At 37.8% G+C, this 24565-nt stretch overlaps 1 protein-coding gene across 6 annotated transcripts in view; it reads left to right on the top strand.

Annotated features, from left to right (window-relative positions):
* The first annotated feature begins 4720 nt into the window (after positions 1-4720).
* Positions 4721-24565, top strand: part of PRMT9 (protein arginine methyltransferase 9) — a 37639-nt gene continuing 17794 nt past the window's right edge. For 3 of the 6 annotated variants that reach the window (XM_047091403.1, XM_047091404.1, XM_047091401.1), the window contains exons 1-7: positions 4721-5123; positions 7473-7621; positions 12209-12445; positions 13321-13488; positions 15715-15817; positions 18490-18596; positions 22109-22301. In XM_047091403.1, coding sequence (XP_046947359.1) covers positions 4935-5123; positions 7473-7621; positions 12209-12445; positions 13321-13488; positions 15715-15817; positions 18490-18596; positions 22109-22301 — 1146 coding nt within the window. In that variant the 5' untranslated portion in view covers positions 4721-4934. Of the gene's footprint in view, positions 5124-7472; positions 7622-12208; positions 12446-13320; positions 13489-15714; positions 15818-18489; positions 18597-22108; positions 22302-24565 lie in introns of those variants that run through there. The other 3 variants (XM_047091405.1, XM_047091406.1, XM_047091407.1) reach the window with 3 other exon arrangements.

Genomic DNA, 24565 nt, shown 5'->3' with positions numbered 1-24565 from the left:
GAGCAGAAATCAATGCTATCAAAATTAAAAACAACAGAACAGATCAATGAAACCTGAAGCTGGTTCTTTGAAAGAATTAATAAAATTGATAACCCCCTAGCCAGTTTGACCAAAAAGTAAAAGGAAAGGACCAAAATAAATAAAATCAAGAATGAACGAGGAGAGATCACAACCAACACCACAGAAATACAAACAATAATAAGAGAATATTATGAGCAATTATACTGCAATAAATTGGGCAATCTGGAAGAAATGGACAAATTCCTAGAAACATATAAACTACCAAAACTGAAACAAGAAGAAATAGAAAATTTGAGCAGACCCATAACCAGCAAAGAAATTGAGTTAGTAATAAAAAATCTCCCAAAAAACAAGAGTCCAGGGCTAGATGGCTTTCCAAGGGAATTCTACCAAACATTTGAAGAAGACTTAACACCTATTCTTTTGAATCTGTTTCAAAAAATAGAAATGGAAGGAAACTTCCAAAATCTTTCTATGAAGCCATCATTACCTTAATTCCAAAACCAGACAAAGACCCCACTAAAAAGGAGAACTACAGACCAATTTCCCTGATGAACATGGATGTAAAAATCCTCAACAAGATACTAGTCAATGGATCCAACAATACATTACAAGAATTATTCACCACGACCAAGTGGGATTTATACCTGGGATGCAGGGCTGGTTCGATATCCACAAAACAATCAAAGTGATGCATCACATTAATAAAAGAAAGGACAAGAACTACATGATCCTATCAATAGATGCAGACAAAGCATTTGACAAAATACACCATTGTTTTTTGTATTTTGCACACAGGGCAAAAGAAGGGGGCTATTATAAAATCCTAACTGTAGTAAAGTAAAAAAGATTGAAGAAACTGGGAATATTTAGCAATGAGAATGTATCAACGTAAATTTCAGTGGTCCATGGCCGGTAGTGCGTTGTTGATGCAATTATATATTTTTTTTCTCCAACAACTAATTCAATAGGATTCTATTCTTTATCACATAGCAATCACTTCATTCAAAAGAATAGAGAATCTTCACAATTCTTGTGAAGCCAGAAATAATTTTTCTACTCCCTACATTGCCTTTATACTGCATACCTTAAATACTTTAAGTATATCAGATATAATAGAAGCTTGCACCATACCCCCCCACCCCTACCACATATTTTAGACTCACTCAGACAACTTTTTAAAAGAATTCATGCCCAGACCCCACCAGGCCAATTAAATCAGTATCTTTAGGTATATGGCCTAGACACTGTTATTGTTTAAAAGCTCCTCAGATGATTCTAAAATGCACAGCGAGTTCAGAACAAGGCTCCAAACTACAAAATTGTAAAACAAACTAAATCACACAAAAAGATATGAATCTCCACAGAAAGTATAAACATGAGATACTTGTGCCTGGCAAGCTGTTTATCTCTTCTTAATGAACTTCCTGTGAGCCTTTTTTCCCCCGTTAACTTTCAACTTTTGCAAATTGGAAAGTTGACTGAGAGACTTTCAGTTGGTTTTGCTTCCTTGTTTGGCATGTGTGGTTTGTTGACAAGCTGCCCAGAACGTGGTCAAAAACAACCACAATTAAACCTGCCTCTGAGTCAGCAGTAGTTTTCTAATCAGTGGGTTTTTCTTGGAACCCTAAAAAGGGTGAACTAGAACACATAAATGGAGGAATCAAATAGACTTTCTAATTCTAAAGATTACAGTTTTGGTTGTGGGATGGGAATGAGAGGAAGGGTATTGTGAACAATGGAGCAATACCTTCAATATATTTTTTTAACGTTTATTTTTGACATAGAGAGAGAGAGACAGAGCATGAGCGGAAAAGGGGCAGAGAGAGAGGGAGACACAGAATCCGAAGCAGGCTCCTGGCTCTGAGCTGTCAGCACAGAACCCTACGCCGGGCTCGAACTCACAGACCACAAGATCTTGACCTGAGCCGAAGTCAGATGCTCAACCGAATGAATCACCCAGGTGCCCCGATACCTTCAATATTTTTAAAGAAAACTTTAAGGATCAAGAAGTAAAATCTACATTCTATGATTGTTTTGCAACATACTTTTGAGTTTTTTGTAATGGAATATAATGCCTTTTCAAAAGGACTGAAAGAATTACTATAAATACAATACAATTAACCTTCAATAAATATGAAAAATCTAATTCTAAGTCTTAATTAGGAATGAGGTAATAAAATAGTAAAATATATTTTATTCCATTTTTCTTCCATGTTAGTCATGTGAGTTCATTTTTTTCAAATGGCTTACCCTGTATAGTGTCTAAGGTATAAACTACAAAGAAATGCAAATAACATCTGATTTCTCCGTGTAGATAAATCACATCAGAACTCAGTAAACCTTAGTAGCTCACAAAGGTACCTGAAGTATTTTACAAACAGCAGGTAGCATCCCTTGTACTTTTTTAGCAGTGGTCACTCTGACCACAGGTTGATACTGTAGGTGATGATGCAATAGAAGTTGGCTCCTTTCATTTTTTCTCTGCCTTCTCTTCACTTCCTGCCAAGCCCCTTCATTTCTTAGCCTATATTGGTAACATTTGTCCACCTTAAGCTTCATGTGGTCTAGATGTTTGAGATATGCAGGTTATCTCAATAAACCAACAAATCAAAAAAACAAAACAAGTAAAATAGGACAAAAGAAACCTTGTCCCCGTGGAATAGGAAAGCATGTCCTGAACCACAGATAACCTGTTAAGTAAACTAATTCAGCTAAATGGTGGTCTCAGAGACATTACTAGAATGATGAAGTCTAAGTGATTCCCCATTGACCCAAATCTCTGCAGAGAAAGCTTGGGAGGTTTCCCTTTGGTTTCTGAAGGGAGATTCCAGCCAATTACATTAGACTCTTAAATGATAGGAGTTGCACCATTTCCGATCAAGTGCTTAAAGGTGTTTGTGACATAATTTTCATTAATAATCCAGATAAATTTTGGGGCACCTGGGTGGCTCAGTCGATTAAGCGTCCGACTTCAGCTCACGTCATGATCTCGTGTTTCATGGGTTCGAGCCCCGTGTTGGGCTCTGTGCTGACAGCTCGGAGCCTGGAGCCTGCTTTGGATTCTGTGTTTCCCTCTCTCGGTCCCTCTCCTGCTCTCTCTTTCAAAGATAAACAGAAAAATAAAAAATAATCCAGATAAGTTTTAAATAACTCTAAAGGTAAACAATGCCTAGCACTAAATATATCTTATATATAAAATGCTTTTACACATCTCATTATCTCATTTGATGGTTATATCAATCTTATGTCCAAAGTAGGAAATGTAGCTTTGTTAGGCCTTTTTACAAATAATGCTTCTTAAGGAAAGGTTATTGGAGGGGCAGAAAAGGACCAAGTTTTCACTAGAATGTACTTTTTTGTTTTGTATTGTTCAGTGGCCTTTGCATGTTCTACTACATCCTATTGGGACTAGCATTTCAGGCTTGTTAGGGAAAAATCATATAGTTAAATCTTAAATTGCTTAGTACAAAAAGTGGCAATTCAGAAGGGGAGAGAAAAAAGGATGTGAACGATGGGGAAAATCTACAAGTGAAACCTGGTAGTGGAATGTACTTTCCATTAACATTAAAAAATTTTTTTTGAGTCCTTACTCTGAACTAGACTCTGCTAGAGGTTAAGCTTACAAAAATGGTTAAGAACAGTTACTGCCTTTGAGGAACTTTCTGACTGCAGGAGGAGATTATAATCTAGTAACCTGGACTTTGAAGAACTGATTAGGGTTTACAGTGGTAAGTGCTCAGAGGAAGAGTGGTTCAAATAATCAGATCAATAGAGAAGTCAGAAAATGGTAGGAGCCCCCCAAAGTTAGATATGCAAATGGTCTTATTTTTTGTTAAGTAAAATATTCACTACTGAGATGTTTGAAAATGAGGACAAAAATGACTTCTTTCAGCTGTAATTTCCATGCCCCCCCCTTTTAAAGTTTTGAATCCATCCCTTAGGGGCCACACTTGAAGGTAGAACATTTTTTCCTATGTTATTAATATAGCCAGTATACGGTGGTGACCCATCGAACAGTGAAATAAATCCTAAACTCGTTTTAAAATAACAGAGAGCTTGGGTTTGAGTCACGTCTTTCCCACTACCCAGTTTTGTGATACTGGGCAAGTAACTTCTCAGAATGTCGCCTTTGCCGCCTTTAAGATTGTGATTTAGAAGCCCACCTCACGGGGTTTTGTGAGGATGATTTTACATAACGCCTGTGAAAGCATTTGCTCCACTACATCTAGGGTGCGTTTGTTAACTTTGGGCTCTTTTCAGTCTCGCCATTTTGAGATCTGAGGCATCCCGATCCAAAGATCTTAAACATCACCACAAACGCCTGACCTCCTCACAGCCACCCATGTCCCTCACGGTCGGGTGCAGCTTCGCGCTGACTGCATCTGCAGAGTCGGGTCTTGCAGTCGAAGTCACACACACACACACACACACACACACTACACATACACACACACTTCTGACGGCCAGGAAGAAGGGACAGAAAACACCGGTTTCGGCGCAAGGGGAAGCGAGGCGAGGGAGAGGAAGGCAAGAACATCAAGACCGTTAAAAGCGCTGCTCTCCGCGCAGGCGCCCCGTCCACCTCGCGCCTCCCTTTCCACGGGGAGGGGGGCGGACCGCGGCGTGCACACGTCAAGCGCACTGACGCTCGCTGGGCGTGCGCCGTGGGCTGGTGTCTGCAGTTTGCCGGGTTGACTCGCAGACCCCGCCTGGCAGGGAGGAGGCGGAGCTTTTCCCTGGCTAAGGTGGGCGCGCACACCCCCGGCCCAGGCATAACTTTACGTTACCGGTTTTCGCGCTCTGTTTAAATCATTTGGAAGTGTAGCCAACGGGACCGTTTTCTCGTTCCGTTTAGTAAAACATCTTCACTTTGGTTATACAAGCTTAGGTTTCAGGGCGGTGACTCTGTCATGCCGAACTCTCGGCCCAGGCCCCGCCGGGGTGCCCGGAGTGGCGCCGGGGCAGTCGGGCGCGACCGGCTGGTGTCGCGGTCCTTGCAGAGCGCAGAGCACTGCCTGAGCGCCCAGGACTTTGGCACCGCCTATGCCCACTACCTCCTTGTACTCAGCCTGGCGCCGGAGCTGAAAGACGACGTGAAGGTGAGCATGTCCCTTCTTTCACTTGCTGGCAGATCCTGTGTTTTTCCATTGGGAGGGGTGGCTAAGGTTAATGGCTGGTGGTTGCTGTTAATATTTACTATTCATCCTTGACATGTCTTTTGTTCACACCCACAGCCAGCCCATCAAAAAAAATCCTGTCGGCTCCATATTTGAAATGTATCCAAAATCTTAACCATTTCTCACCACCTTCTCCTTTACTACCCCTGTTCAAGCCTCAGTCATCTGTCGGCTGTTGGTGTAGGCTCATAACTAGGCTTCCTCCGGCAACCTGTCTCAACACAGCCTGGGTGAGCATTTCATAACAAGTCAGACGATGCCACTTATCTGTTTCAAAACTTCCACCTTACTCAGAATTCTAAAGGCCATATTGCAAATGAGGCCGAGGGTGATCTCCTCCTCCTATATCTAATTCTAGCATGTCCCTGCCTCAGCATCTTTGCACTTGTATGCAGAAGGAATGTCGTGGGTATCTGTAATTGAATAAAGTTGGGAATAAGCTACTATAAAGTAGTCATTTGATGATGCATTATTTAAGCTTCAGTTACTGGATTGTGATCGTTCTATATGTAATAGATAAGTTTTTCCAAGTTATTTTAGATTCTAAATTTATAAAAATTATTTAACTAAATTTTGTATTCCGTTTTCAGCCTCAAGCTACTTTGCTTTTTTTCACCTAGCGTTTCTCAACCTCAGCGCTGTTGACTTTTTGGATGGAATGATTCTTTGTTGTGGAGGGCTGTCCTGCGCCATTGTAGAATGTTTACCCGCATTGTTGATATCTATCCACTAGATGTCAGTAACCTCTAGATGGTTGTAGTTAACATAAACTTAGTGTAAATTTCAGGAGCAGCTGGTCCTAAGGAGGAGAAAGTGCTATGTTGAGATACAGTTTGTTCTTATAGGTAGGCAGCAGTAGAATAAATGATTGATCAACCCAAGTGCTGTTTCTTTAATTCTTTGTTCCTAAGGTTCCTCCTTTCTAAAACAGTGACAGTATCTTTTTAAATAGATATTTAATGTGTATTAAAAGTATATCTAAAGCCTGTATTTGAATGCTTCGTGTTCAGTAGGGTTCAGAAACTAGCTCTGTTTCCTGTAGAACAAAGTCCATATTCCTTCATGTGGGCGTTTGCAAAAGAGCCATTTCTTTAGTCTTATTTCCTACTACTCACTCTACTCCCTATGCCCACACTTCAGTCACACCAAGTTATAAATTCTCTTATCCGTTTCATATCATCCGTACTTTTTTCTCCTGATACTTTAGGTCTTCCTCTATATCCTTTTTTCTTTAGTAAACTTCATCAAGATTCAGTTAGAAGTCTCAACTCTTCTGTATAAATCTCTGAAGATGATGTAAACTGTTCATGATAAAACTGGAATGACTAAAGCCTTCCCTTTTTTCCACTGGTTGTAGTATGGAGAATGGCTGGAGAGAAGTGAGATTGGAGCTAGGGTGACAGAGGGAATGCTGTTACTGTAGTCCAGAAAGTATTATAAGGGCCAGACTGTTGTAACAGTGGGTTGGAGAGGAGGTGACATTGTTAAAGATGTTGAGACAGAATTGACTGGGTTTGAAACTAATTGTATTGGAAGTTAAGGTAGCATTATAAGATGACTTAGTCATTTGAGGTTTGGTAGTACCTTAACCTTATATCCTGTGTGAGCGGAATATAATAGGTTCAGTTTAGAGAACCTGTTTTTAGGTTCTCTAATTTCTAGTTTCTCTAATTTCTAGTTCTTTAATTTTTAAAGAACTGTATGTTAAATTTCTTTCTACAGGGCTTCTGTGAGGATAGGAATAGGATGTATGTTGTTCATTGCTGTATTTTAGCCCCAGTTCTTTGCATACTAATTGCTCAGGAAATATTTGAGTTGTGCTGAATTTGAGGTGGCTGAGGGTGCAGTCCCTTGTTGAGATGACTAATAGGAAGTCGTGTCTGTGTGTCTGAGATTCAGAAGAGAGGGTCTCGATTGGAGATGTAGATGTAGAACAGGTGATAGAGATGGATGAACAAAGAGAAGAAGGCAAAAACAACTTCTAAAACATAGAAGCCCACAAAAGAGAGGTAGGTGGAGAATCTGATATGATAGCTAAGAATGGAGAGAGTTTAAAGTGCTCAAATTGTCTAATTCTGCATGTTATTGCCACATAAGTGGTAAAATTCATTTATGCATTTATTTAGCAAACTGTCTACTAAAGCTAAACAAAATTTGAAGTGATCAGTCAATAGTAATTACGTTCTGTTCTCTATGGAATTATCAACCAGTGTTGTATATTCTTCCATCATTTATATTATTGACTAAATTACTGTTTTCTCTTTTACACAGGAAACTTTTCAGTATACGCTGTTCAGATGGGCTGAAGAGCTTGATGCTCTCAATCGAACACAAGACTTACTTGGTTGTTATGAGCAGGCTTTGGAACTGTTTCCTGATGATGAAGTGATTTGCAATAGTATGGGGGAACACCTCTTCAGGTTTGTAGTGATTTCAGCGTTATTTGTTAAGAATTATTCTGTATCAGTCTTGATCAGAGATAAATCACACAGTAATTTGAAAGGGAAAGTTTAATATAAAGAATTATAACTGTGACAGGGGATCAGAGTAATGAAGGATTGGCTGGTAAAAAATAAAGAGAACTCAGAAGAATATAAGAATCACAAATATAACATGTAATAACAGAGCATTTTTTTATTACACTAACTTTTGTTTCATATAAGAAAACAATTGTGAATGTACCCATAAGAAATGACACAGATAAGGAAAAGTAATAAACATTATACAGAAAAAAGTCAAGATGCTCGGGAACGTATGATTATCGAAAAGTGATCCAGATTGAATATTCTGATGTATTCTTCTCAGTCGATGAAAGTGTTTTTATTCCAGCATATAAAGGCAATTGATCTGCAATCAAAATTTCTCTTATTTTAAATATAATTTATTGTCAAGTTAGCTAACATACAGTGTATACAGTGTGCTCTTGGTTTCGGGATTAGATTCCCATGATTCATCGCTTACATACAACACCCAGTGCTCATCCCAACAGGTGCCCTCCTCAGTGCCCATCACCCATTGCCTCCTTCCCCCCACCCCCGCCCCATCAATCCTCAGTTTGTTCTCTGTATTTAAGAGTCTCTTAGGGTTTTTCTCCCTCTTTGTTTGAAACTGTTTTTTCCCCTTTCCTTCCCCCATGGTCTTCTGTTAAATTTCTCAAATTCCACATATGACTGAAAACATGTGATATCTGTCTTTCTCTGTCCGACTTACTAACAGAACAGTTTTAACATTAAATCATATACTACACAGCCACTGCCCCTAGGGCTAGGATATAATATTCAAGGAAGAGTTCCCTCCACCTGGCTAAGATTCAGACCTTGTTGGAGAGGACACAGCCATGGGTTGCAGGGTGGCAGTGAAGTCACTCTGATGCCTTGCCAAGGAACTTGTAATTCTGTTTTCTGGATCTTGCTGAAAACTTGCCATTGGAATTTCTGTCTATTCTTCATAGAAACTGTGTAATTAGGAAAACTGATGAAAACACAAAATTTTTGTATTGGATTTGTTTTAATAAATCTGGTGTCACTTCTTTGTACAAAGTAAAAGACTTCTTATTTAGGAAATGCCATGATAATGTCCTACTGTATATAGTAAGATAATTTTACATGTTCCAGCAGTTTCCTCTAGTATTACTGCTTTGTTCATCTTGTCATGTTAAGTTTTAGTCAATGAAAAGTTATACATAAGAAATGCCTTTATCAAAGTGTGTTAGTCTCAGAGAGGTAGCTGCTATATATTTTAATAGTCTTAATCAACATGGCCTGGGAAGTGAAATGAGTACTCCTTTAAGAGATAAATATTTGATAGTTTCTAATTGTAGAGTATGATAATAACCGGGAAAATAAGGCAGATTGTCAACTGACGCTTGTTTTTTCACACTAACAGCTAACCTGATCCTGTTACATAGACTCCCATCTGTATTAATTAGCAACTACTTTTCCTTTAATTTTTTTTTAAACGTTTATTCATTTTTGAAGGACAGAGACAAAGCATGAGCAGGGAAGGGGCAGAGAGAGGGAGACACAGAATCTGAAGCAGGTTCCAGGCTCTGAGCGGTCAGCACAGAGCCTGACGCAGGGCTCAAACTCATGAACTGTGAGATCATGACCTGAGCCGAAGTCGGACACTCAGTCAGTCACCCAGGTGCCCCAACTACTTTTCCTCTAAATGAAATTTAGTTTAAAAGATTTTTTTAAGTTTATTATTTTTTAAAAATTTATTTTGAGACAGAGAGTCAGGAGGGGGATGGACAGAGACAGAGGGAGAGAGAGAATCCCAAGCAGGCTCTGTGCTGTCAGCACAGGGCTTGAGGTGGGGCTTGAACTCATAAACGGTGAGATCATGACCTGAGCTGAAACCAAGAGTCAGTTGCTTAACCGACTGAACCACCCAGGTGCCCCATTAATTTCAAAGTTTTTTTAGTTCTTCAGTCCATGAAAGAAGAGTTACTTTATGGGATTCAATTTATTTCCAGGTAATGCACATGTTATTATCATAACATGCTAGAACTTACCTTAAGGATAAACTCAATTTAACAGAAAATTGGAGCTCTACACACTTTTGACAGATTTTAACTTGGTGACCTGTTGTTGCAGGATATTAGTCTGAGCAGTTACCAATTCGTGAGACAAAAAAACAAACAAACAAACAAACAACCATGCTTGTTTGCTTTTGGGAGATATAATTATGCCAAATTTCTAATTTAGACATTGAGATTTCATCACTTGTGATAGTGTGAATGCGGCTTTTGCTATATAGTTTATCTTTGTTCTCTACAACAGTAGCTCTTAGCTTTTGTCCTACTTTCCTCATCAAAGAGTGGATCACTCACTTCCCACTGAAAGAATCACTGCTCCGGGAGAAAAAGATTTCCAGAGTAAATGATAGCTTCCTTTCCTTTATTCCTTTTGTTTATTAAATGAAATTTGTGTCTGGAATGTCTCAACTTTATGACCTTATGTTAGTCCAGTAGCATCAGATTTAAACAAAACATTTAAGTTCCTAATTGGGAAGGTAATTTTTTTTTCTAGTTAAAAGAAAAGAGGTGGTTTCATAGTTTGTTGATACTGACACATTGTTGAGTCTATCAGTATGAGATATATTTTGAGTGTACCATACATTTTTCAGATTATCGTTACAGTTTAAGAAAACAATGATATATTAAGAATCAAACTTCAGGGAAGCATAAACCCCAAGAAATTATTAGGGTCAGGTGTGGCATTGATTCAATAGGTTGTTGATATTTAAAAATTTAAAATACCCATTGCTAGTTTTGTCTCTCACCAAGCAGTGATTACATACAATGTATTTTGTATTGTACTGTGTGCAATGTCAGTTGCAGATTAAGATAGCTCTGTCTAGCAGATACTAATCTTAAACGTTTTTATTTTAACCTAAAACATGAGTGCGTATCATTTGACATAGGGCCATTGCCCATGCAGTTTCCTGTTTGAAATTCCAGAATGTCTTTTTTTATGTAAATCATACATAGAATTAATAATCTGATTTGGTTTCTTTAAAATTGACAGAATGCTTAAAGGTTCTTCTGAAGAAGTATGAGTGTAAAAGGGTTTTACTAGCTCAGTTCTCTTCAGCTTGTGGACTACACACTTGTGCTGGTCCACAAATTATCAGTTAGTGATGGATAAGTATAGAAATTGAGAGGAAGTGTTTAGAAATGTATATAGCAGTTTGACATTGCTGTAATCCCAAGCATGTGATCATGAAACTCACTTCTTGAAAATAATGTGGACCAGTTTGGGTGAAATCTGATGTGTGAGTTGCATACTAATTACGTGCAGTGAGACTGTATTGGTCTACAAATATTAGATATTTAGAAAAGGGGAGATGAGTTCCTCACCACAGAATGTTTAAGAAGCACTTTTCTAGATAGTTTGGAAGTTTTCTCCCTTTTTATTGATGATTTGCTTACATAAACTTCAGTAGCAGTTTTTTTTTTTTTTTTAATTTTTTTTCCACGTTTTTATTTATTTTTGGGACAGAGAGAGACAGAGCATGAACGGGGGAGGGGCAGAGAGAGAGGGAGACACAGAATCGGAAACAGGCTCCAGGCTCCGAGCCATCAGCCCAGAGCCCGATGCGGGGCTCGAACTCACGGACCGCGAGATCATGACCTGGCTGAAGTCGGACGCTTAACCGACTGCGCCACCCAGGCGCCCCCTTCAGTAGCAGTTTTTTGGGTGATTTGCCTCTGATGTTTTACAAAGCATTTACTAAGTGTCCTCAGAAACAGTGGCTCTCTTTTTGCAGTCATAATTTATTTAGTTTCTGTAATATTTAATTAAAATATGTAATTATAATAACAAATACAACTGGTGTAAACTGGTCTGACAGCAAATACAACCGACTCTTTTATTTTAAATTGTTTTTTAATGTTTATTTGCTTTTGAGAGAGAGAGAGAACGAGCGCAAGGGAGCGGGGAGGGATAGAGAGGGAGACACAGAATCTGAAGCAACCCCCAGGCTCTGAGCTGTCAGCACAGAGCCCATCGTGGGGCTAGAACTGACGGAGTGCAAGGTCATGACCTGAGCCGAAGTCAGACACTTAACCTGAGCCACCCAGGTACCCCACAAACACAACCGACTCTTGATAATTCATTCAGTTGCCGAGAGAAAAGGTATGCAGGCACACCAGCGTCCTGCCTACTAGCTATAGGCATTGATATGTTTTACACAGGGAATGGTTTTTAGAAAGCAATCGTGTTTTAGTGGGTTGGTTAAATTGAAGAGGACTATGAGAGCTTCTACTATACTTTAGTTACAATAGTAATTTATAGTCTGTCTCCTAGAATGCATAAATACAATAAGGGTTCAGAGAGGAAAGAAGTGATCAAGGATTGCAGTCCTTACAAAAGGAGATGGTGCTTGGGTTGAGTAGGATTTGGGGTACTGGAGAGGGATTCTTAGGCCAGATGAGTGCCATGGATAAAGGCACAGTAATTGCTATCATAATAATTGAATATTTTCTCTGTCATTTTTTACTATAGAATGGGCTTTAGAGATGAAGCAGCTGGGTATTTTCATAAAGCAGTGAAACTAAACCCAGATTTCAATGATGCAAAGGAGAATTTTTATCGTGTTGCAAACTGGTTGGTGGAACGCTGGCACTTTATCATGCTTAATGACACCAAACGGAATACAATTTATAATGCAGCAATCCAGGATGCAGTTTGTTTGGGGTCCAAGAGTGTTTTGGACATTGGAGCAGGAACTGGAATACTAAGGTTTGTCGTAATTGTGCTTTAATTATATACACATATACACCAAGGTAAATTAAAGCTTTTGCCAAATATGGAAAATTTAACAGTAGAATTGAAACAGAGTTTACTTTATTTCTAATAATCTTATGATTATTCATGCAACTACTATTATTGTATTTTTTACTGTAACTTTAATTTATCAAGAACTGGACATAACTGCTAAGGAGAATTTGAGGTTATGATTGAAATTTTGAATGCCTTTTTAGAGTACTTTTTGCATTAATATTTTGGTTGAATCTAGTTCTCTAAGTTAAAACCTATCGATATTTTTCATGCCAGTTGTATCTTCTTAAAAACATAAATGTCATGATTTATTGTATAGTTTGTTTCTATTTTGTTTTTTTAAAGATTTTATTTTTAAGTAATCTCTCCACCCAAGGTGGAACTCAAACTTACAACCCCGAGGTCAAGGGTCACGTGCTCCATTGACTGAGCCAGTCAGGTGCCCCTGTATGATTTGTTTCTTAATAAGAATATTGGTTCATTTTGTTTTTTTAATGTTTATTTATTTTTGAGAGACAGAGAGACAGAGTGTAAGCAAGGGAGGGCCAGAGAGAGAGGGAGACACAGAATCCAAAGCAGCTCCAGGCTCTGAGCTGTCAGCACAGAGCCCGATGTGGGGCTCTAACCCATAGACTGTGAGATCATGACCTGAGTCAAAGTCAGATGTTCAATCAACTGAGCCACCCAGGCACCCCTGGGTCATTTTTTAATGTGGAATGAATAATGGTTGTATTACAGAATAAAAGAAAAACCCCATGTTTAACATTATAATTCCATTAAATTTGAAAAACCATAGTGGATTATTTTTTCTTGATGGGGCACCTTTTTCCTTGCAGCATGTTTGCTAAAAAAGCTGGAGCACACTCAGTATATGCTTGTGAGTTATCCAAGACCATGTATGAACTTGCCTGTGATGTAGTAGCAGCAAACAAGATGGAAGCAGGAATCAAACTCTTACATATGAAGTCACTTGACATAGAGATTCCAAAACACATTCCTGAAAGGTACTATATAATATATATAATTTTAGTTTTTATAATCCACTATTTTATTTTAAAAAATTAAGATATTCACATTCATAGCCTCTAGCCCAAATAAAAATGCTAAAGCCCTTATATTGTGAAGATAGCGATATAAGATCATTTAGCGTAAGATAAATTTTCATAATGTTATATTCTTGATAAAAAATATTTAAAGATCTTGAAAAAATTTTGCGCCAAGCGATTTAACAGATAAACTTGACCTTTAGCAAGTTACCTTACTTTTGCTAATTTCAATATTCTGTTTGTGAAAATGGATAATACTTCCTGTATGGTCAATAACTACTTAAAAGTTATAGTTAAAAATAATACATGAGTAGATCAAGCTTGATGGACTTCTCACATTTTGTGTTATCCTTGGCTAAAATGAAAGCTTTGGAAGTGTCAGCTGTCCATGTATTTTGGCCTGGGTTCTTCAGATGCTTTGAATATTGTCTCATAAGTCTTGGCTTTTTAGTATGTCATCTTGCTTTGATCTATATCACAAGGCTGATGGCATTTTAGAGCTAGAATGGATTTATACATCATCTGGTCCAACACTATTTTAGAGACAGAGCTTTCTTTATGTAGCACTTGCTTTACTACCTCTCTTGGTAGTTTGTCTTCTTGTCTTAAGTTCAGCTTATATTGAAAGATGACTTTTTTTATCATCTGTTGTCATTTGGACTATGATTTTTAAAAGTCTTCTTCGATATTTATAATAGTATTTTTGTATACATAATTCACTTTTTAATGGGCTCTACATTTGTTTGCATGAAAGAAGTCTTATTAGATTGTTGCGGCAGAAATCAGCAGTCTCCTGAATTATCTTAGTCTGCGTGTTGCCCTAACAAGATACCAGAGACTAGGTGGCTTAAACAACAGACTTTTATTTTCTCACAGTTCTGGAGGCTAGAAGTCTGTGATGAAGGGTGCTGGCAAATTTGATTTCTGGTGAGAGCTCCCTTCCTAGCTTGCAGACAGCTGTATTCCTTTCCTTTCCTTCTGTGCATGTGAAGAGACACAGAGAGTGCCTGTGTCTCTTCCGCTTTTATAAGAAAACCAGCCCTGTCACATTAGGGCCCCACCCTTATGACCTCATTTAACCTTAATTACCTCCTAAAGACCCTATCCTTAAATGTAGTCACATTGGGGGTTAGGGCTTCAGCTTATGAATTTTGGTGGTCCACAATTCAGTCCATGGTATGAATCAGTTACTTTAATTTAACCTTCATTTCTCTCACAGATAGTGTGGTAGAAGGACCTACAGCTTTGAATTAGGAGATATGGATTCTAATACTGACTCTGTTATAATTTATTTTGGCCCTGAGCAAATCTAGAGACATCAAGATGTTGGACTAGATGATTGGGATACCTTCAACATTCTATATGTTTGCAGCCTTTAAATATTGAAAATCTTGTGGACTTGTATAATACTGGCTTTAAGCCCTGTAGAGGATACCAAAGTTATTTCAGTCCTCAAGGTGCCCACAATCAAAAGAGGAAGATAAGGAATATTCATGAAGTTTTTATCTTCTACCTATATAAATAAATGATACTGGGAATAAGTGCTAAAGAAGTTCAGAGAAGAGAGAAATTATTTTGGTATGTCTTTGAGTGAAATTTTCTAGAAAGAAAGAACAGTCAAAAGATCAGAACTCTGTGGCTCTTTTGTGATAACTCGCAGGTAGTAGGTGAAGCAAAAGAAGCAACAAGAGACCTATGAATATATAAGAGGTAAATGTGAGTAATGAAGGAAGAGAAGGATTTTGAGAGGGAGGCCTTCTCATATACATTACATGTTTGTAGATTAAGGAAAATGAGACCTGAGAAAGAATCATCTTGATAAGTAAGGGAATTATTTATGACAATATTTTTATGGAGTGTTGACATCAAGGAGGGGACTGGCTATGAAGCACTCTTAAGGATTTAGGGAATGAAAGAAGAGCCTAAGGAGGTAGCAGGGTCAAGGGAAGGTTGTGCGTCTCTCCACCCCCAGAAGGTGTCAGTGGAGAACAGAGGAGCCTGAGGAACAGTAGAGTCAAGTTCCTTAAGATTTGTGGGTAGAAAATAAAAAATGAAATGTATTAGAAAATTTTATATATGGACTGTTTCTATAATATACTCTTCCTTTCTTCTCTCAGCTTTGAAATCTTTACATAAATAGCATGATATTTTACTTACATATATCTTTAAAAAATCATTCTATAGAGTGTCCCTAGTTGTAACAGAAACTGTCGATGCAGGTTTATTTGGAGAAGGAATTGTGGAGAGTTTAATTCATGCATGGGAGCATTTACTTTTGCAGCCAAAGGTAAGCAGCATGAAAACACTTAAATTTGATTAAGAATTCATTATTTCAATAGGTATTTATCGAACCCCTCATGTATTTGCAAAGCAGTATGAAATACAGTAAAACCTTGGTTTGTGAGCATAATTCATTCCAGAAATATACTTGCAATCCAAAGCACTTATATATCAAAGTGAATTTCCCCATAAGAAATAGTGGAAACTCAGATGAGTTGTCCCACAACACAAAAATATTCATACAAAAATGATTACGTTACTGTAGCATAATACAAAATAATAAAGAAAATACAAAATATAAAGAAAAATAACCTGCACTTACCTTCGAAAACCTTCATGGCTGGTGTGGGGGAGACGAGAGAGGAGCGTTATTATGTAGGGTGCCTTTCATTGTCAGTAATGGTATCACTGCTATCTATTGGCTCAGTGGAATCTTTTTCTGCATGGGAGCCATTGTATATGCTCATACAGATGTTGACTACAGTATCAATAAACTCTTGTCGTATACTGTATTTAATGTAACTGGCAATAAGGCAACAGAGGAAAGGGTCTGTATCTGTAGGCATCTTGACCTAGAATGAAGGAAAGCATTCCTAAGCTTACTCTTGTGTGGAAAAGCAAAGGACTATCCATAGGTGCTTTATAAAGTGACAAAAAATACACTAGTGCCAGTTGTGGACACCTTCCAACGTTCTGAAAAATTACTGATTTCTGCCAAACACTGCGGTCTGAGACGGAGCACCTGAGCATGGGAGACGATCACCCATAATCCCGCAGAGAGAGAGAGAGAGCAAGAAGAACCATTGGCTTAGTTGTGATCATGTGATGTTTGGTGTCATGTACTACTTGTATTACAAGACATTGCTCATTTATCAGGTTAAAATTTATTAAAAATGTTTGCTCATCTTGTGGAACATTCACAGAACAACTTATATGCAATCCAAGGTTTTACTATACATCCTGTCAAGGTGTATACTTTGTAGGTGGAAAGAAATCCATGCAAAAACCACATTTAATCATATAACTTACTCTTGTGTACCCAAATGGGGTATTCAGGCAAAAACACTCCAGGAAGGAATTCATGGTAATTAAGCTTACATTGTGGACCGGCATTGTGGAATTCTTGAGTAGGGTTGAGAAAGGGAAGTGCTTTCAGTCTCACAGCCCTCACTGATTGGAGTTTGGCAAATTATCAAAAGGGATATTGGTAACTGGCTTTGTATATGTTTTACGTACCAATTGATTGGACAGGACCAACTCTTAAAATTGCCAACTTATGTTTTGCAATGAAATCCTCTAATGTGGCCCACAAATTGTCGATTTGGTTTTTGTAATAGGTAATGTGAATGAAAGGCTTTTAACAAGAATTTACTATTTACAAAAAATGATTTGAATTTAAAATACCTAATTAAAGTTTAAAAAGAAGAGCAGTTTGTTTTTCAACTAGGTAATAATGATTTAAAAAAAAAATTAGTGATTTTGGCTTCTCTGTTAGTCATACCCAACAGTTTGTTGTTATATACAGACTTCCTAGCTACCCTCCTTTTCCTATTTGTACTGATGAAAAAAATTAATGTATACACACACATACATATAGCAATGAAAGTAAAATAAGCTTAAAAAAAATAAAGTTAGTGTTAACATGGGATCCCATTCATTGTTTTTGATTTTTTTAAATACTGTGTTTTTATTCAAATATAATTAACATGCATACAGTGTTATATTAGTTTCAGGTGTACAATATAATGATTGAGCAATTCTATACATTATTCAGCACTCATCATAATAAGTGTAGTCTTAATCTCCTTCACCTGTTTCACCCATTCCCCCCCCCCCCCCCATTTATCCTCTGGCAACCACCAGTTTATTTTTTGTATTTAAGAGTGTTTTTTTGTCTCTTTTTTTGTTCTTTTGTTTTTTAAATTCCACATATGAGTGAAATCATATGGTATTTCTCTGACTTATTTCACTTAGCATTATATCCTCTAGACCCATCCATGTTGTTGCTAATGGCAAGATTTCATTCTCTTTTATGGCTAATATTCCAATGTATGTGTACATATATATACACACATACATGATATATAAACACACACTGTATGTGTATATACATACACAGACTTCTTTATTTAGGTGTGATTGGCATATAACATTACATTAATTTCAGGTGTAGAATTAATGATTCAAAACTTGTATATATTATGAAATGATCACCATGAGTCTAGTTAACAAAAGAAACTTTTAATTACATTCTTTAAAAAGATTTCATTTTTAAGCAATCTTCTGCACCCAACATGGGGTTTGAACTCACAACTCTTGAGATCAAGATTCACATGCTGTACTGACTGAGCTAGCCAGGTGCCCCACAAAAGAAACTTACATTTTTTTAGAGAGAGAGTGCATAAGTGGGGGAGAGGGGCAGAGGGAGAGAGAGAGAATCTTAAGAGGATCCCAAGACCCTGGGATCATGACCTGAGTCAAAATCAGGAGTTGGATGCTCAATCAACTGAATCATCCAGGTACCCCAAAAGAAGCTTTTTAAAGAAAAAGTTCCTTAACTTGTTTATCCTTACCCATTGCTTTTAAGGTTTTTTAAAAATTAATTTTCTTTCTCATAATCATGCACACATATTTTTGCATACATATAACTGAATATAGTTTTTATTGTTATATTTGTAGACCAGAGGTGAAAATGGTAATTGTGAAAAGTATGGGAAAGTTATACCAGCAAGTGCTGTTCTATATGGAATGGCAGTAGAATGTGCAGAAATAAGAAGACATCATAGGTAAGTGATTATTTAAGTAGTAAATATTAGAAAACAGTAATTTTAAGGAGTAGACTGTACTTGAAAGGTTATTTAGGGAATATTTATTTGGATGAGAATTTGTAGTTTTGTGACCTTTAAATTCATGATGTTTATTCCAGTCTTAATTCCCTTTTTGCCTTTTTCTTTTATTTATTTAAAAATTTTTTAAAATTATTATTTTTTTATTTGAGAGAGAGTGTGTGAATGTGGGAAGGGCAGAGGGAGAAAGAGAAAGAGAGAATTCCAAGTAGGCTCCACTCTCAGGATGGAGCACGAGTCGAGTTGGGGTTAATGCAGGGCTTGGTCCCATGACCCTGGGATTATGATCTGAGCTGAAATCAAGAGTCAGGCACTCAACCCACTGAGCCACCAGCTCCCCTTTCTTTCTTTCAAAGAAAGAATTAAAACCAGCTTTAGATTTTTTAGTGGAAAATTAATTTTGATACAACTTAGTATCCTTTTTTTAAAGTTTGTTTATATTTAGAGAGAGGGAGAGAGAGAGAAAGCATGCAAGTGTGTGAACAGGGGAGGGGCGGAGAAAGAGAGGGAGAGAGAGAATCCCAAGCTGAGCCACCCATGCACCCCAAATTTAGTATCTTTTTGATGTGTGATAGATTCATATAGAAAAATATTAAGTTCAGACTGATTTCAGATGAAAGTGAAATAAAAATTTCTAGTGTGACAATAATTTATTTTAATTTATTTCTCCTATTTCCCTCTTCTTAATAACTTTATTGATATTATAATGTTTTGTGGTTATGTAGAATGAAATTTTAGGAAGTTTCTGCTCTGGAAATTCTAAGATTTACTTATCAAATATGACACAAGTGAAAATGTGATATTAAATATTTTTAGTCATAGAAGCCTCTTGGTTATTTTTTTTCTTGAGCATTAAAAAATATTTTATCTTGCTAAAATACTGATCCTTATTTTATTAGGACTTTTTAAGGAGGCCCCCTTCCTATAACTTAATAGTAGTAAACGTAACATATAATTATTTTAAGAAATAGTGATGAGTAAAAGAAGAAAATAAAAATTATCCTAAACTCCTCACCATTAGATAACTACTGTTCATCTTTATTGTATATTCTTCCTTATTCTCTATGCATGTTACGGGGTGATAAGTAAAAATGTTTAGTGGTTGGTAGGGCATAGAGCATCAGCCAAACAGTGGCCTTAATTAGCAGATTGGCTGAATTAGTGTGCCTGGTTGAATGTCAGCTCTGTAAGTAAATGTGTATGTGTGTATAAATTTAATTTTGTTTCGAAAATATCAATAAATATATATGCTTTTTCTTTGTGAGCCTCTTCATGTTAATAGATATGCTTCATGATTTTTTAAAACCAATTTCTTATTGGGATGCTTGGGTGGTTCAATTGGTTAAGCATCCAGCTCTTGATTTCGGCTTGGCTCATGGTCTCACGGTTTGTGAGATCAAGCCCCACATCGGGCTCTGTACTGACAATGCCAAGCCAGTTTGGGATTCTCTCTTCCCTCCCTCTCTCTCTACCCCTCCCCCCCCTCCCCCCAGGAATAAATGAGCGTTAGATCATGACCTGAGCCAAAATCACGAGTTAGATGCTTAACTGATTGAGCCACCCAGGCACCCTGTGGTATGGTTTTTTTTTAAGTTTATTTATTTATTTTGAGAGAGAGAGAGAGGGAGAGAAACAGGGAGAGAGAGAGAGAGAGCGCGCACACACACACACACCTGAGCAGGGGGGAGCAGAGAGAGAGAGAGAGGGAGAGAGAATCCAATCCGGCTCTGTGCTGTAAGCTCAGAGCCTGACAGCCTGACGCAGGGCTTGGACCCATCAACCATGTGATCATGAGTTTTGATAAATTTATATGCATGTATTTTATAAGAAATTAAAAGGAAGTTGTCATATCCTTTTTGTTTCTGTAGCACTTCTGAGTTATTAAAATCATTAATAGTTTCATTCATCTTTTGAGAGTATAATAAAATAATTTCTAGAAGTACACAATTCAACCTCAACCCTGTAAGGGCAGATAGACCAATAAATGAATACCTCTGAGATGAGAGAAGACTGGAGTTTTGTTTTTGTTTTTGTTTTTGTTTTTTTGAGAGAGAGAAAGAGCAAGAGTGAGCCTGTGCAGGCAGGGGAGGGGTAGAGGGAGAAGAGAAAGGGAGAGAGAGAAACTCAAGCAGGCCCCATGCTCAGCTCAGAGACTGATGCAGGGCTCAATCTCACGACCTTGACCTGAGCTGAAATCAAGAGTCGGATGCTTAACCAAGTGAGCCACTGGGCTCCTCTGGAGTCTTTCTTTTTCATAAAATTGTGCTGCTAAATGCTCATGAAGTGTTCTTTTCAGTGTAAACTTTTATCGGCATCAGAACATTGTTATAGCAAGTGCATAAACCATAAATTTATGGTGTGATGAATTTTCATGAAGTTGATGCACTTGTGTAACTAATGCTCAGATCAAGGTTCAGAACCTTACCACCACCCCACAAAGTCCCTAGGTAGAAACCTGCTATCCTGACTTCTGACACCATAGCTGCTATCCTGACATCTGACATCATAGATTATTTTGCTTGTTTTGAATTTTGTACAAGTGGGGTCATATAGAATGGTTTTTTTGTGCCTGGCCTTTTTTCAGTATCCATATCCACTGGTGTGTAGCTTGTTCATTCTCATTGATGTACGGTATGCCACTGTACAAATATACCAAGACATTTGCCCATTTTACTGTTGATGGATATTTACATTATATCCAGTTCTTTGATTATTAGAAGTAGTACAATTATAAACATTCTTGAACAGTCTTTTGGTGATTGTATACATGAATTTCTGTTGGCTGTATTCCCAGAAGTAGAAAAGCCACATACCTTCAGGTTCTATATTAAGAATGAATCTAGAATGGGTATGTTCAGCTTGAGTAGGTACTAAGAAAAGTCTTCCAAAGTGGTCTTACTAATTTTAAACCCCTACCAATAGTGTATTAGACTTCTAGTGTAGATCCTAGTGTGTCTTCACCAACACTTGGTACTGACATTTCCCTTTTCCCCATTCTGGTGGTTGTGTAGTATGTTAACTTCATTTCCCTGGTGACTAGTGAGACTGAGCAACTTTTTGTATGCTTTTTGGCCATTTAGATATGCTCTTTTGTGAACTAAGTCTTTTGCCCGTTTTTGTTTTTCTTTTATTTATAGAAATTTAAAAATATATTTTGGATACGAGCCCTTTGTTGAATAGGTGTATTCTAAATTGCTTCTACTCAGTGTGCCTTTTTACTTTCTTAAAGCTGAGTATTTTTTGATGAACAGCATTCTTAATTGTAATGTAGATCTATTTTTCATTTGTTTTCCTTTATAGTTAGTGATTGTGTATGTATTGTGTTTAAGAAACCTTTGCCAGTAAAGTTTTTATGTCATTTTTATTTTTTCTCGACTCAATTCTAAAAACAAAAAAACAAAAAAACCCACCCCATCTTTCTCCCTTCCACTTCTCATTTTCCCTCTTACCAGGGTGTGTACTAAGGATGTTGCTGGGATCTGTTTACCAACAAATGTGAAATTTCAGAGTCCAGCTTGTTCTTCTGTGGATACTGAAGAGACAGTGGAACCATATACAACTGAAAAGATGAGTCGAGTTCCTGGGGGATATTTGGCTTTGACAGAGTGCTTTGAAATTATGACAGTAGATTTCAACAATCTTCAGGTAAAAAAAAAAAAGTTACAATTTTGAGCATTAAATTTCATGCATTGTTTAAAGTACTACATAGAACAGTCTTATTTTATGAGTTTGCATGGGATTCTGTTTACTATATGTAAGGAAAATGATTAAATGGTAACCAGTATTTTCTCCTGAAATTATTTACTTTAAATACATAGGAAGAAAATCCCTAAAGTTTGTTGGGAATGTATAATGTGCCGGGTGCTTTCACATGTGTTCTTAGATTGCTTTTACAACAGTGTTGCAATATAGTTATACTTATCCTTGGGCTGTACAGATGAGAGAACTTTTGTTTACATTCATTTTCCTCAGATTATGCAGGTGTGAATGCAAGAGTTATAACCTAGAGCTTTCTGACTTTTCTCAATGTTATACTGCTGTTTTAAGTTAACAGTATTCCTTGAAATGAACAGTAATCCAGATCTCTAGATTGTATGTGTATTAGGGCGAGCACCCATATCAGTTTGCCCAAAAATGAGAGATTCCCAAGGCGCAGGACTTTCATTTTTAAAACTAGAACAGTCTTGGGGCACCTGGGTGGCTCAGTTGGTTGAGGGTCTGACTTTGGTTCGGGTCATGATCTCGCAGTCCCTGGGTTCGGGCCCCACTTCAGGCTCTGTGCTCACAGCTCAGAGCCTGGAGCCTGTCGGATTCTGTGCCTCCCTCTCTCTCGGCCCCTCCCCTGCTCGTGCTGTGTCTCACTCTGTCTCTCTCTCAAAAATAAATAAACATTAAGAAAAATTAAAAAAAAAAACTAGAACAGTCTTGAGCAAACCAGGACAAGTTGATGGCCCTAAGTGTCTGTGTATGTGTATCAGTGGGTGGTGGGAGGCTGTGCTACACAAAGGAAGTGCCTAAGGAAATGAAAAAAGGTCACATCGAGTCCTTCTCTGAAGGTCTTTAAGTCAGATTAGATGAAACCTGTGTGAGCACAGAACACTTTGTGAAGGTCATTTTAGCCTAAGATCTTTATAATTTAATGCATTTAATATAATTTAATCCCCTATTAGTTGTTACTAGATTTTTCTTGAGGTGGTTTGGAGCTACATTAACACTTTGACATTGATTACTGAGGCTGAGCTTCAAGAGCATTTCTTTTCTGATACAACTGTACAGTAGGGATCAACATGATTATAGTTGCTAAATACCCCAAAGCTGTCCTTATTTTGAGATTTTCTTACATTAATTTTTCTTTGCCACAGTTAAATTTCAAGTAACATCTGCTTGTTTTAACACTTTCAAGTAATACAGAAGAAAAGAAAAAGTATATGTCTTCCTTTTTAATTTATTTTATTATTTTTTTAAGCTTTATTTATTTATTTTTGAGAGAGAGTACACACATGCATGCTGCTGGGGGAGGGACAGAGAAAGAGAATCCCAAGCAGCTCAGAGCTCCAGGCTGAGCGTCCAAAATCAGGAGTGTGACACTTAACCAACTGAGCAACCCAGGCACCCCTTCCTTTTTTTTCTTTTTTTTTTTTTCAACGTTTATTTATTTTTGGGACAGAGAGAGACAGAGCATGAACAGGGGAGGGGCAGAGAGAGAGAGGGAGACACAGAATGGGAAACAGGCTCCAGGCTCTGAGCCATCAGCCCAGAGCCCGACGCGGGGCTCGAACCCACGGACCGCGAGATCGTGACCTGGCTGAAGTCGGACGCTCAACCAACTGCGCCACCCAGGCGCCCCAACCCCTTCCTTTTTTAAAATCTAGGTCCTACTTTCTCAGATCACCAATTTGAAGTATATCTTTTCAGACTTGCTTTTCTGTTTTTCTACACACACACACACACACACACACACACACATTCATGTGCTCATGTTTTCAAAAACAATCCCTATTTCTTTGCCATTCACTTCCTTCATTCAACAGTATATCCTGGATTTGTCTCTACATCAGTATTATGTATGTGCCTCATTTTATTTTTAATGTTTATTTTTGAGGGAGAGAAAAAGCACACACACGCTTGTGCACAGCGGGGGAGGGACAGAGACAGAAGGGGGCAAGGATCCAAAGCGGACTCTGTGCTGCCAGCACAGAGCCCTATGCGGAGCTCTAACTTGCGAACTGTGAGATCATAACCTGAGCTAAAGTCATATGCTCAACTGACTGAGCCACCCACTCACTCTGCCTCATTGTTTTTAATAGTTCCACAGTATTCCCCTGTGGTAGATTGGAGCTTCTCATTTAGTATGCCTGAAATGGCTATAGGTGTGTCAAGATACTGATTCCCCCAGTGATGCTGGGCAG

This window comes from Lynx rufus, unplaced genomic scaffold (assembly GCF_022079265.1).
Source record: "Lynx rufus isolate CCGP_SWC_20201006 ecotype Redwood Valley unplaced genomic scaffold, mLynRuf1.p SCAF_3, whole genome shotgun sequence".
NCBI lineage: Eukaryota > Metazoa > Chordata > Mammalia > Carnivora > Felidae > Lynx > Lynx rufus.
Note: the sequence above shows the minus strand (reverse complement) of the source record. Positions and strands in the feature narration are given on the sequence as shown.